Source organism: Thamnophis elegans, chromosome 3 (genome assembly GCF_009769535.1).
Source record: "Thamnophis elegans isolate rThaEle1 chromosome 3, rThaEle1.pri, whole genome shotgun sequence".
Classification (NCBI taxonomy): Eukaryota; Metazoa; Chordata; class Lepidosauria; order Squamata; family Colubridae; genus Thamnophis; species Thamnophis elegans.
The window spans coordinates 44,846,376-44,860,739 of NC_045543.1; the positions used below are offsets into that span (position 1 = coordinate 44,846,376).

A 14,364-nucleotide genomic window follows, 5' to 3' on the forward strand; every position below is an offset into this window, starting at 1 on the left:
TGTCCAGGGTCCTCCACCCTCTGCAAGGCCGACCCACCAACCCCCTTTCCGTCGGAGGTTGAGGGCAGCTCTACCAGCTTTGGCCGAGCCTTAACACCCTGTCCAGGGTCCTCCACCCTCTGCACGGCCAACCCACCAACCCCCTTTCCGTCGGAGGTTGACGGCAGCTCTACCGACTCCTGCCGAACCACCACGCAATCCCCTCCTGCAGAGCCCTTCCCCCGATTTCGATGATCGGGGTGCAGCCCAGAAGGGTTGGTGACGGCCTCCCCGGAGCACAGTCCAAGACCCTGGGACCCCTCTGGGACCCTAAAGACAAAGTCCAGTGTTGCGGGGATCAGAGTCGATAACGGCTGGAATTTCAGCGGAGTTCTCCTTGTAGACCTGGCCCAATGACACTGGGCACATGACTTCACGCACCTCCGTATGTCATTTTTCAGATGGGGCCACCAAAATTGATGGGAGGCCAGGCGCAACATCCAAACAAACGACCAATGTTTTGATGCAGACGCGCAATGAATCTGCGCGAGCACCCGTCGACGGATGTGCCCTGCGGGAACATAGAGCCAGCCCCAACACTTCAAAAGATCCCCTTCCAAAGTCCATGGGGACGCCGGCCTCACTTCAGCCTTTTGTTGCTCCACCCAGTCGTCACCCCGCTGCGCATTCCGTATCAGAGTCTGCATGTTCACGGGATGACCAACAGCAGCACAGGGTGCAATGGGTAGAACTGTCCGAGGTGGAAGCGAGTTCGCAGGGTCGGAGTTCTTTACTTTACTCAGCAGGGCATCCACCGTGGGACTCCACACACCCCAAACGCACACTATCTTGTGCGAACAGGGTAACACGGCCGCACCAACGTGCAGGTTGTCCGACTTGATCGTGCGTTGCTGAGGGATGGCTGCAGTCCGCGCAACCCTTCTGTTCTTCTTGGGACAACTCGCAGCAACGTGTCCAGGATCCCCACAATAAAAGCACAGCCCCCCCCCGCACGCCGTCTCTCCATCTCTGTCCGTGACACTCGAGGTCGGACAGCACCCAACTCCATGGGCTCCTCCCAGTCCACTGCAGTCCCTTGCTGAACCGGCAAGCTGGTGGTCTCCTGGAATACATGGCGAGGCCTTCGCCTCTGCAGCCGGGCGTCTATCCGGAGGCACAGGTGGACCAATGAGTCAAACGTCGGTGGCCTGTCCACCCTGCCAGTTCATCCTGCAACTCATCGGACCGGCCATCCTGGAAGGTGTCCATAAGCGCTGATTCATTCCATGCTGAGTCCTGACTCAGCAGCCGGAATTCGCTTACGTAGTCCTGCAAAGATCCACGACCCTGCCTTAATGCCTTCAGTCGCCTAGTTGCTGTTTCCCCCTTGATGAGATCCTCAAACATCATCCAAAAATGTTGACAGAAACCTTGGAAGTCATCCAACAAGGGGCTAGACTGACTGAGCAAGGGTGTGGCCCACCGGGCAGCTGTGCCTGACAGCAAACTGATAATGAATCCCACCTTCGTCCGGTCAGTGAGAAAGTCCTCCGCTCTCAGGCTCAGGAACAGCTGGCATTGTCCCAGAAACGCGGCAAACATAGCCAGACTCCCATCATATTTATCTGGCATGGCTACTGGGCACTTCTGTCTTTGCTGGGGGGGGTTGGCAGCTCTCTGCAACTGCTGAATTTGATCCGACAACATTGCGATTTGCTGTGCCATTAATCTATTTTCAGCCATCATCTGTTCCATAATTACTGAAATGAAGGCTTGTCAGGTAGGAGTCAATCTGTTCTGTCCCCCCTTCATGGCTCTTAACAAACGGCAAGACAAATAAACTTAAAAGGAACTTTATTTATCAGTTCTCAGTTCAAACTGGCTTCGAGCCCAAAAATAAACTAATTAAAGTCTCTGCCAAAAGATAATGGACTGAAACACAAATCTTTCTTACTTCAATACAAGGTGAATCAAACGAAAGCAAAGCCCTTCTTCCAAAGTCTCTACAAATCAGGGTTACAGAAGTCAAATCACTTTTCCAAGTGTACAGCAAAGAAACCACGATCAAGGATCAAGGAACGCACGAAGGAACGTTGACTCCTGCGACTAGGGCGTGGCAGCATCCATCCTTTTATCTCCAAACCTGCCTCTAACAAGCCCCAGCTGCATAATGAATCTTGTATCCCGAAAAGACTCACAGCAGACATCTGCTGAGTCACAACAGAAAGCACAATAGATACACATCTTCACATAAGCAGGGGCCAATGTATAAAGAAAAAGCAGGCTGTTTAACATTTTTGTATGGTATGCAAACATTTTGTTGAGACAAATCTCCATAGAAATGTATATCTTAAGTTTCTGCAGCATGGTTAGGCTCAGGGTTGACACATTGACTGCCAGGGTCTATGTTCCAAATGTTGCAAATTTAATTAACTTTTCATTTAATTAATTAAACTTTTAATTAACACTTCCTAAATAAAAAGCATGCATGCTGCAAAACATAATTCTAATCACCAGCATAATTACTAATCCCAAGTATGCCTCTCAGCCTCATGTAAGCCCATAGGTATTCTTGGATACTCATTTAAATACTTAATCATTTGGCTCAATACTTTGTCTGAAATATACTCACAGAAAACAAGTCAAGATAAAAACATCCTTAGGAATAAGAAGGACTGGCATGAAGCAAATTCACCAATTTGGCTTCTGGTAAATAGGCTATTATGTAAGCACCTAAACAAAATCTCAACATTTCACATTTCACAATAATGGAGAATGTATGTGTGTGTCAGAGTAAAAATGTTGGGTTCTTTGCGTTTCCTAAACTTGGTTTTCTTATTGCAGATATTCCATTATCAGTCTAGATAACATCATCAGAGCTAAGGCATGAAGTGAGTTTAGGGAGCTGTTGATAATACTAAATATATTGCCATCTTCATGTTATGCGAGTATTGTTTTGCACCAATTGCTGCTATAATTGAATCTATCTGCTAGACATCCTCTTTTTCTCTTTCCTTCACAAGAGACTAGGGTTTTTACATCATGTACCAAAATACAGTACTTTGAGCCTAGTCATTTGTGCTTCAAGTGAGAACTATGATTGTTTGTTTGTCTGTGCTCTGCATCATATTATTTCCAACACCAAAAGTCAATAGTCTGTATGCTGCTCTTTCTAGTACTTATTTGATCTAAAATGTCTATAGTATTGGTGAGGTTACCTAGCCTGGTAATGACATGTCTGAAGAAGAAAACCAAGTTCACAGTACATCAAAAATTCCAAATGTGCCTAAATGGCTCTGAAGAGTCCTCTCCTCCTGGCATATATATGCATATGTTACAAAATAAAACAAAACTAAATGCTGAAGGCTCACGGAACGCTGTTACCTTCCCACCAAAGGTGGTTCCTATTTTTCTACTTGCATTTTTACATGCTTTTGAACTGCTAGGTTGGCAGAAGCTGGGACAAGTAACAGGAGCTCACTCCATTAAGCAACACTAGGGATTCGAACCACTGAACTGCCGACCTTTTTGATTGACAAGCTCAGCATCTTAGCCACTGAGCCACCACGTCCCAATTACCAAACCTATTTCTATGCATTAAGCAATTACTTAAAACAATTCATAACCTATCCAAAGCAACATCAGTATGTTTGATTCTACACAAATTTTCCTTTTGTAGCATGGCAAAGAATCATATTATTTATTTGCATACCTTAAGGGCCAAGTCTGAATAGTATACAATTCCCTTGGTCTCTTACTCAGAATTTAAACAAGCAGATAAAGAATCTAATTTTAAATTTAAAATCATATATTATGAAATCAGGAATCAACAATCAAAATACAAAAACCTAATTTATTGGAACAGACATAATAAATAACTATTTGAAAACAGGAAACGGGGCCATTTAACTATCTGGAACAGAATAATATTCCAGTAGAGTGAGGTAGTGATAATCTCTAATTAAGGAGGCACAAATAAAGCCTTCCCTAATAGATCTTATCAGGAGAAGGCAGTCCCACATATATCTTTGTCCATGATGAATTTAAAATTGACAACCTCACTTTGAAATGCATCTGGAAGTCAACTAATAGTAGTAGCCAGTGCTTCTCTCAAAGTAGAACTGCTACAGGAGATATATCCACAACTACTTGAGTTGCTGCATTCTGGGTCAGAAAACTTCCAAATGCTTATATTCAGGCATTGGAATGGCTTTAACTAAATAGAGCAAACATGGAACATTTCATTTATATTTGAATCCCACTTATCTACTTTAGAAAGTATTACCATACTTACTTCAGTTGTAGTACTTGGTCCTCCATCAAAGAAATAAGAGGGGAAATTACTATACCAATACCTCCAGTGCACACAGGTGGAAACTGAAAGCATAAGCTCTTTCCATATCCTTAAAAAAAGAATAAATTTAAAGATAAAACTAAAGAACATATCAGTTTTTCCTATACACAGTTTCCAAAGTTGCTATAAATGTGTGCGAGAGAGAGATTAGAGTTATTGGACTACAGGTAGACCTCGACTTACAACAGTTTGTTTAGTGACCACTTGAAGTTACAACAGCACTGAAAAATGTGACTTATGACGATTTTTCCCAAATGATCCTTGCAACATTCCCATGGTCATGTGATCAAAATTTGGGTGGTGGCAACTGGATCATACCTATGATAGTTGCAGTGTCCTGGGGTCATGGGATCAACTTTTGCGACTTTCTGACAAGCAAAGTTAATGGAGAAGTGAAATTCACTTAACAACAGTGTTACTAACTTAACAACTACAGTGATTCACTTAACAACTGCAGCAAGAAAAATCATAAAATGGGGCAAAACTCACTTAACAAATTTCTCACTTAGCAACATAAATTTGGGGCTCAGTTATGGTTGGAAGTCAAGAACTACCGTGTTTCCCCGAAAATACGACATGTCCTGAAAATAAGGCCATGCCATATTTTTCAGGTGGGCAAAAATATAAACCCTCCCCCCCCAAATAAGCCCCCTGGACACTCCCCCTTCCAGCTAGGCAGAGTGCCACTCACCAACCTAGGTGATATATCCTGAAGGAGCCAAGCCGCAGGAGCCAGAGGGGGGGGGTCAAAGGCGCTCACATTGCTTGGTACCTTCAGGATACTGCTAGGTTGGTAAGTGGTGCTGTGCCCAGCTGGAGAGGGGGTTTGCTGGGAGGCTGCTCTCTTGCGAGTGGGCTCCCAAAGAGCTGGGCACAGCCTCAGGGTCGAACAGCTGTGTTGCCCTGTCACAGCAGCGCAACACAGCAGCCTGGGAGGCACACAACAGGCTGGGAGAAAGCAAGCTGGGGATAGAACAGGCGCTCTCGCGTAACCCCCCTCTCAAGCTGGGCAGAGCACCATTCACTGACCTAGAGGTATCCTGAAAGTGCCAAACTGTGTGGTGATCTACCCGCCCCCCAGCTCCTGTGGCTTGGCACATTCAGGATAATCCTAGGTCAGTGCATGGCGCTCTGCCCGGCTGGAAAGGGGGGTTACCCAAGCGCCTGTTCTGCCCCCAGCTTGCATGCCTCCCAGCCTCACCATGTCCTGGCCCAACTCTCCCTGTAGAACCAGGGCCAAGTATAACTTCTTCTCCGGCTTCCAAACTTCAGAGATCGGCTGCCGAGTCTTTCGGCAACAGCCGCTCTGGGAGTGCTCTCTATGGTTGTGGGCCAGCTGCCGGAAGACTCTCCACCAGAGTTTGGAATCTGGAGAAGCTATGCTCGGAGTGCGGCGGCGGTGCCCTGGTCCTGCAGGGAGAGCTGGGCCAGGGCATGGTGAGGCTGGGAGGCACACAAGCTGGGGGCGCAACAGGTGCTCGCGTAACCCCCCTCTCCAGCAGGACAGAGCGTCATGCACTGACCTAGGGGTATCCCGAATGTGCCAAGCTGCAGGAGCTGGAGGGCAGGCAGAGCGCCACATGGCTTGGCACCTTCAGGATACCCCTAGGTCAGTGAATGGCGCTCTGCCCAGCTGGAGAGGGGGATTGCTGGGCGGCTGCTCATGAGCGTAGTCACTTCATGGCTGCTGTATTGAGCTGCTGTGACAGCGCAACACAGCTGTTCGCCCCTGAGGCTGTGCCTGGCTCTTCAGGAGCCTGCTTGCAAGAGAGCAGCCGTCCTGCAACCCCAAAACAATAAGTCCCCCCCAATAATAAGCCCCAAGCCATATTTTGGGGATCAAAAGAAAATAAGACCCTGTCTTATTTTCGGGTAAATAAAACCCTTTGCAAACACAAAAAAATGCAAGTTGCCCTTCAGATTTAAACTTTGCAGAAAAGAAAACCAAACAAGGTCAAGATTGGTATCCAACTTAATAAACAGCCCATGAAAATGAGTAAAGTAACTTGGAAAGACAGCATGTGTTATCCAAGCCAATGTGCAGTCATGCATGTATACAATATAAACAATTATCCTCACTTCTGAAGGGCATGTACCCGGTTTCCCTGAAAATAAGCCCTCCCCAGATAATAAACCCAATTGGGCTTTTGAGCGTAGGCGCTAAAATAAGCCCTCCCCCAAAATAAGCCTTCCCCAAAAAATATTGCAACATAGCTATAGCCAAGAAGTGACCATGCTCGCCACCTCCTGCACCTCAAAAATAATAAGACCTCCCCAAAAATAAGCCCAAGTGCTTATTTTAGGGGTCAAAAGAAAATAATACCCTGTCTTATTTTCAGGGAAACACAGTAACAGTGAGAAACAATAACAATAAGAGTGTCTTGAATGGTACAACCTGTTCTTAGTACAAAAGTTGAATAATACTAATCCAAATATTCCCAAGTAAATAAAGAATTCTTAGGATATATAAGGTAAATCTGAAATTTAGAATTTATAAGCATAACAATCCTAAATGATTTGTAAGACACATTGCTTGCTTATCTGATATTAAAGCAAGAGAGCAAGAGAGAACATACATAACCTAATTCTTCAATTGTCAGGCAGTTCTAATTACTCATCTTAATAGTCTAAGGCGGCGGTGGTGAGGCCCCTCCTGAAGAAATCGTCTTTGGATCCAGCAGTTCTTAATAACTACCGTCCAGTCTCCAACCTCCCCTTTGTGGGGAAGGTTGTTGAGAAGGTGGTGGCCTTCCAGCTTCAGCGTACCTTGGAGGAAGCTAACTATCTTGACCCCTTCCAGTCTGGCTTCAGGCCCGGTTACAGCACAGAAACCGCTTTGGTCGCATTGACCGATGATCTCTGGAGAGCCAGAGATGGAGGCCATGCGTCCATCCTGGTTCTCCTTGACCTCTCAGCGGCTTTCGATACCATCGACCATGGTATCCTTCTGCGACGACTGCGGGAGGTGGGGGTGGGCGGCACTGTTTTGCAGTGGTTCTCCTCCTACCTCTCGGACAGGTCGCAGTCGGTGTTGGTGGGGGGGGAGAGATCGTCCCCGAGGCCCCTAACTTATGGAGTGCCGCAGGGTTCGGTCCTATCCCCCCTGCTATTCAACATATACATGAAACCACTGGGCGAGATCATTCGGAGGCACGGGATAAAATACCATCAATACGCGGACGATACACAGTTGTATCTGTCCGCCCCGTGCCAACTCAATGAAGCGGTGGACGTGATGAACCGGGGCCTTGAGGCTGTTAAAGACTGGATGAGAGCTAACAAACTGGTACTCAACCCGGAAAAGACCGAGTGGCTGTTGTGTTTTCCTCCCAACAATTTGGCTAATGTTCCATCAATCAGGCTGGGGGGGCAAAATTTATACCCCTCAGACAGGATCCGCAACTTGGGAGTCCTCCTGGACCCACAGCTGAGTTTCGACCACCACTTGTCAGCTGTGACCAGGGGGGCATTTGCCCAGGTTCGCCTGGTGCGCCAGTTGCGGCCCTACCTGAACCGGGAGGCCCTCACAACAGTCACTTGAGCCCTTGTGATCTCTAGGCTGGAATACTGCAATGTGCTCTACATGGGGCTGCCCTTGAAGAGCATCCGGCAACTTCAGCTAGTCCAGAATGCGGCCGCGCGAGTGATCGTGGGCGCACCTCGGTTCGCCCACATAACACCAATCCTCCGTGAGCTGCGCTGGCTACCTGTTGATCGCCGGGTGCACTTCAAGGTCTTACTCACCATCCACAAAGCGCTCCATGGTAGTGGATCTGGCTATTTGAGAGACCGCCTTCTGCCAATTACCTCCCTGCGTCCCATCAGATCGCACAGGGAAGGCCTCCTCCGAATTCCATCCGCCAGTCAGTGCCGACTGGCGACTACGCGGAGGAGAGCCTTCTCAGTTGCAGCTCCGACGCTATGGAACAATCTCCCCGTGGAGATCCGTACCCTCACCACCGTCCAGGCCTTCCGCACGGCCCTCAAGATCTGGCTTTCCTGTCAGGCCTGGGGATAGGACTTTACTCTCTCCCCGCCCGAATGCTGAGTGAATGTTGTGTTTTTATGGTTATTATTATTTTTTTACTCACATTTTCTTTATGTCTTGTCTTGCACTCCCTTCCCTCATTATTGTAAGCCGCCCTGAGTCCCCTCAGGGAAAAGGGCGGCCTATAAGTGTTCAATAAAACCTAAAAACCTAAAACCTAAAGCAGTGGGTCTCACCCTTCCTAATGTCGCGACCCTTTAATACATTTCATGTTGTGGTGACCCCCAACCATGAAATTATTTTCTTTCAAAAATATGTGTCTTTGGGCCACCCTTGTGCAAGGGTCGTTCAACCCTCTAAGGAGTCGCAACCCACAGGTTGAGAACCCCTGATCTAAGACAATGATTGTGAACGTTTTTGTCCTCATGTGCTGAAATTATGTGGTATACGCCCCACACCCACAATCAATGTGCCCTGCCCACCGGTATATGCGACTCCCTCCCCGCATGCAAATGTGACCATCCCCTCCGCGCATGCACGCAGGGGAGGGGGCTTTTCACCCTCCCCAGACTCCAGAGGCTTTCCTTGAGCCTTTGGGAGTGCGAAAATGACCTCCCCTGGCCTCCCATTTCCAAACTTCCGGAAGTCCTTTCTTTCACCCTCCCCGCACTCCTCCCGTGCATGAGCGTAGGTCTCCCGCGTTCACACACCCAAAAATCAGCTGACTGCCAGGCGGCACATGCGCGGGGGAGCTACACTGGGCAACGGCTCAGGTGCCCACACAGAGGGCTCCATGTGCCACCTGTGGCATATGTACAATAGGTTCGCCATCACGTGTCTAAGGTTCTAGTATTGCTCCCCCCCCCCCCAAAAAAAAACCCTGAAATGCCCTTGCCTTTGCTTCTTGTTGCTAAAACTAGGATTAGGAAACTAATCAGAACTACAGTATATTTCAATTGATAACAAAACAACATAAATTGCTTTTCCTCCTCCTTTGACTACACAATCTAGCCTGAGAGGTAGGTTGGGCTGAATTATAATGCTACATTTGTACAAAAATTAACCACTTTCTGAGTTCAGACAACATATGAAGCTACAGAAATATTATCTATCTTAACACTAATTAAGCCCAGCAAGTTGGGTAAACGCATCATTTTATGTCTTTACATGACATGATTACATGTTTTGTGTGATAGGCCCAAAGTCACTCAGTGGTTAAAGGTCAAACTGAGATTTTAACTGTTTCTAAGCCAATATTTTAAATGTTACACGACACTAACTCCTTGGTTGGGCAGATACAGCAGGCATAAGAAATCTCCATCCTGCCATGTTGGCCCTCTAGCCCTTAAGATCTTACTTGAGGCAAAAACCCAAATCGTCCAACATCACAACAGTATCACTTGTCAAACTACCTAGAACTTTTCTTGGCTGTTCCATGCTTTGTCTGCAGTCAGAATCCTGGAACATTTAAAACAGTGATAACACTCCAAATACCCACAAATTCTCTAACAAAGTAAAGTATCTAGGGCAGTTAAAGATGTTCTATTCAGAGAAAAGCAAAAATTAGGAAAATAAAGAAGTTCACAAAACTTTGTACTTTGGCAAGATCCTCTCATGTCCCAAAAGTACATTTCTTCCTATTAAAGTTTGTACAATGTTTATTTCTTATTGCAATTTCTTGTTTTTAGAAAGACCAACTGAGTACTTTTAGTGTGTATAAAGGGAGAGCAGTGAAAATCAGCCAATGTTTCTCCAATATTAATCTACCACCAATCAAAATATATTACCGTCTGGCTTTTTTTTACTATTATTGACATAATGCTTTTATTTCCTTGTCTTTGACCATAATAAAGATTGATTGATTGATTTTTCCTGGCAATGAAAAGAACCTATTCTTATGCTTATGTTCCAATCCATTTTATTGTACCCAGCAGCATACACAATGAAAATATTCCTGCAGTTCCTTTTCTGGGGGGAAAAACACCTGATACAACTACAGCTGGTAACATTATCAGCAAATCATGTTTTATGAAGTTTTTAAGAAACATTTAAATAATATTCCAAGAGAAATCTATATAACTCACCAGTTGCCATAACAACTAGATTATCTCTTCTTTCCTGCAAAACTGAGGAGATCACTTTCCACTGGACCCTTGAAATTAAAGAAAAAAACTACAATAAAAATGTTCCATTTCAGCTGTAACACCTGACAAAAGCTGAATCCCATAACAGGAGACTGCAAATAGAGCTGCTTCTTTTAGTGATCAATTGTTTATCTCCTTTTCCACATACAGGTAATCCTCACCTAATGGCCTTTCATTCAGTGACTGTTCAAAGTTTCAATGGTGTTAAAAAAATAACACCACTGACTTTACCTCAGTTATGTGACCACCACTGCAGTCAGTATGTGTTGTTATATGCCTGACTGTTTTTCTCTCTCTTTTCTCTTGCAGAACAGAGAGATTGGAGAGAAAAGGATTGCAAGAAAATAAGTGGTTTTTTCACATCAAAAACAAAGCAATCAGGCCAGCATCATGTTACACAAAAACCTTACAAAGCTCTCTCTGTAAAATCTAAAAGAAGTCTGAAAGCTTTTGAAATCTCCACATAGTGGAGAGATTAGAAAAAGGTTTTAAAACAGTACTTTTTTTAAGCTGCAGTATGATCGCATTGCTTTCAATGGGTACAAGATAATAAGCAGGCACTTGAGCATTCCAAAGGACTGGAAATAGTCAGGAAGCAAACAAAGATCAAAAATATGAAACTGAATACTCTTGTCTGTTTCCAGCAGGAAAGCACTGTTGGGTCATGTGATTTCCCACTAAGTGACTGCTTTCCTTAGCAGTTCCAATTAAGCGAGGACTACTGTATATGCCATGCAATTTGTGCATCTGCTGAAGACTCAACATCTTTGAGGCAAAATCCCCACATATTTTATCTAGAAGAAAGACATGTTTATTATTTTCTCTTTAAAAAGAGAGGTACATCTTAAATAAGCTGAGAATAAACTGTGAAAGGAGGCAAATACGATTTTCTGGTTTTTCTTTATGAAAGAGATTATCTTAAATTCACAGTTTTCTTCTTTTTGGAACAGTCTTTTAGCCTTTTTTTTAAAAAAAAAATACAACTTACGGTTTAAAACTTGAGTGACCAAAATACATCTTGAGACAAGCAATTTGTTCACTGCTGGGTTTAGATAAGCTGGAATCTTTGGAGAAAAAAACAAAAATATTGAGATAGAGAAAATACAAAAAAAGATAGCTATAAAAAAATTCAATTTTAAGATTTAAAATTTAAAAATGTAACTTAATTTTTAAAATGTTATGCATACTAAAAAACTAGCAAAGTGTAGCTTCCTATTATAGGGATATCATTTAAGAATACTAGATACTTATAATACAAGAATATAAGTTAAAAACTTTTAAATTCTTTCCTCAGAAAGTCAACATACATGCTTAATTTTCCCACTCATAACATGAAATTTAAAACTGATTTAACTTGAGAGCATCAAGCCCATAACTTGCTTAAAAATTTATGAACAAGCTCAGAACTGAAGAAGCTTCTTGGATGAGAAGCGAAACATTTTCAAAGAAAAAGTAGAAAGTCCACTTGCCCCTTGAAAAAAAGCATCTTTGGGACATACTTGAGAGGATCTTTAGAATATACTTATCCATCTACCCATCTATGTGAACATAAAAAGTAGATACTCTAGTGTGCCAATATGGAAATTAGGATCACAATGTAATATTTACCCCAACTTTCCTCTTCCTCCTCAATGCCCTCTTCTCCTTCATCCTCGGCAACATGGTTATTTTGCTTTTCTAAACTTCCCAGGTTAGAATTCAACTGGCTCTTGTCTGTGCTTTCTAAAGACTGGAGCTGAGAAAATAAGTTAACATACTTTTCATCTTCTAATTTAAAAGAATAAAGGCTTGACAAAAGTTCTTACTTTTAATACAGAGGGATCTTAACTACATTAGCCATTCAAAATAAAGTTACTTTATGAATATAATTTGTAAAGATTTCATAGCAATAGCAATAGCAATAGCAATAGCAGTAGACTTATATACCGCTTCATAGGCCTTTCAGGCCTCTCTAAGCGGTTTACAGAGAGTCAGCATATTGCCCCCAACAATCTGGGTCCTCATTTTACCCACCTCGGAAGGATGGAAGGCTGAGTCAACCCTGAGCCGGTGAGATTTGAACCGCTGACCTGCTGATCTAGCAGTAGCCTGCAGTGCTGCATTTAACCACTGCGCCACCTTGGCTCTAGCATAGCTTCCATAGGTTTTCCATATTACTGTTAAAAGCACGGGAGAATAAGAGGCAAAGCTACACAGTAATCCCCCTTGATTGAAAGGCATTGCATGTCAGGAATTTATTAAAAACAGTATTAATACTTATTTTTATTAAATTTCATGAACAGTGTTAGCTTATTATAATTTGCCCAGTTTTAATTTCTAACATGCAAGTCTGCTCCCCTGTTTTCCACTCAGGCGTTCTCTGCTGTGGCCCCTGCCTTATGCAACATTCTACCTTCCGAAGTGAGGTCAGCCCCATCCCTTCAATATTCTGTAAACCCCTTAATACCTGGTTAGGATGCTTTCATTGTTGTTAATATCAATTCTCTCCTGTGCTGATTGTCAGGGTTAATGTCAGGGTTCCAAATAGCATCCAAAAGTAAATCAGAGTCCAAGGCAAAGTACTGCTCAAAGTTCCAATTTATTAAGAGAGTCATATTGGCACATCTGGGAAAACCTGAATCTAAAAGCTTCCCGGTTTTCCACACCTAGTTGAAAGTTCAAGATCTTGCCCCCACACCCACAAGTCGATCACATGGTCCAATCTCCCACTGCCATGCTGGCAGTTCCACCCATCCAATTCCGGTCAGGTGCAGAGGTGCAGAGACAAAGGATGACCTTCGCTTTTTATTAAGAATTTTGTTGTGGCTACATAATATGTGACCCCTTACAATCCTGATAAACTGTCTCATTCCAATGGGATTGGCCCACCCCTCTCATGCTAGCAGATGGGGCATGCTACAGACTGTATCAGACAAGGAATTCAAGAGCCTTTTCTGCTGTGGTTTCCACCCTCTGGAACATTTTTGGCCTATTGGAAGGGCTTGAAAAGCTGGTTCTGCTAATTGGCTTGATGGGGGCAGGTCATACCAGAGGTAGTTAATGGACTAATACTCCACCTCCATCCTGTAAGAATTTTCCCTCCCTTTCCAACTTTGATTATTTTTAATCTATGTTAATATTAGTATGTATTACTTTAAATTTCCTTGTGTTTACTTGGTTGTAAGCTGCCTATATGAGATGGGTGCCATATAACCTTAATATAAAATAAATACAATTCATTGTTTTATTTCATTGTTGTATGCCACCCAGAGTCATTTTTGTGAGATTGTTGACTTTATAAATTTGATAAATAAATAAATAGCATGAAGGAAGGAAAGACGAAAGGAAGGAAGAAAGGAAGTTACCTTAAGCATTTCCATTTCAAGTTCATAATCACTTTCCATAGTGGCACCATGCTCATCTTCTATAGATTGTAAATCCTAAACAGAGCAGTTCAAATTGTTTTTTTCTTTCGTTTTAATTCCAATGCTTTGTTCCCTAGCTTTTCAGTTGAAAAAGAAACCTAAGAAGTAATCTGATCTTACCTTCTAACCTATATAAACCATTAACATTTTATGCATAATAAAAATGTATAAAATTGTATTAATATACATTTAAAATGTATAAAACTACATTAATATTTGTGGGCCAAGAAAGTTTCTGTTTTGCAGATGAGCAATTTAAGAAACATAGGATTACAAAGCCCATCTGATCCTAGCACAACATTCTTAGGAAAAGAGAACCAACTTGTTTCTTCACTGTTAGAACAAACTGACTTTCTCTCGACTTTTATCAATATCATTTGGCAATCCTAACCTACAATATTTTTTTAGCTGTTATATCACAGCCAAAATCTGGAAAAAGACCAGATGGTTGATCAATTAAACATCACATTTTTCTCAAAGGGCAATTATCTATAT

The 14,364-nt window shown here is 43.4% G+C and overlaps 1 protein-coding gene across 4 annotated transcripts in view; it reads right to left on the reverse strand.

The window, feature by feature from the left end:
- WRN (WRN RecQ like helicase) overlaps nucleotides 1-14,364 on the reverse strand; it is a 73,023-nt gene that overhangs the window by 40,738 nt on the left and 17,921 nt on the right. For 3 of the 4 annotated variants that reach the window (XM_032214087.1, XM_032214084.1, XM_032214085.1), the window contains exons 10-14: nucleotides 13,810-13,884; nucleotides 12,074-12,200; nucleotides 11,454-11,529; nucleotides 10,406-10,473; nucleotides 4,274-4,382 (exon numbers count right to left, since the gene is read on the reverse strand). In XM_032214087.1, coding sequence (XP_032069978.1) covers nucleotides 4,274-4,382; nucleotides 10,406-10,473; nucleotides 11,454-11,529; nucleotides 12,074-12,200; nucleotides 13,810-13,884 — 455 coding nt within the window. The remainder of the gene's footprint in view (nucleotides 1-4,273; nucleotides 4,383-10,405; nucleotides 10,474-11,453; nucleotides 11,530-12,073; nucleotides 12,201-13,809; nucleotides 13,885-14,364) is intronic. The other variant, XM_032214088.1, reaches the window with a different exon arrangement.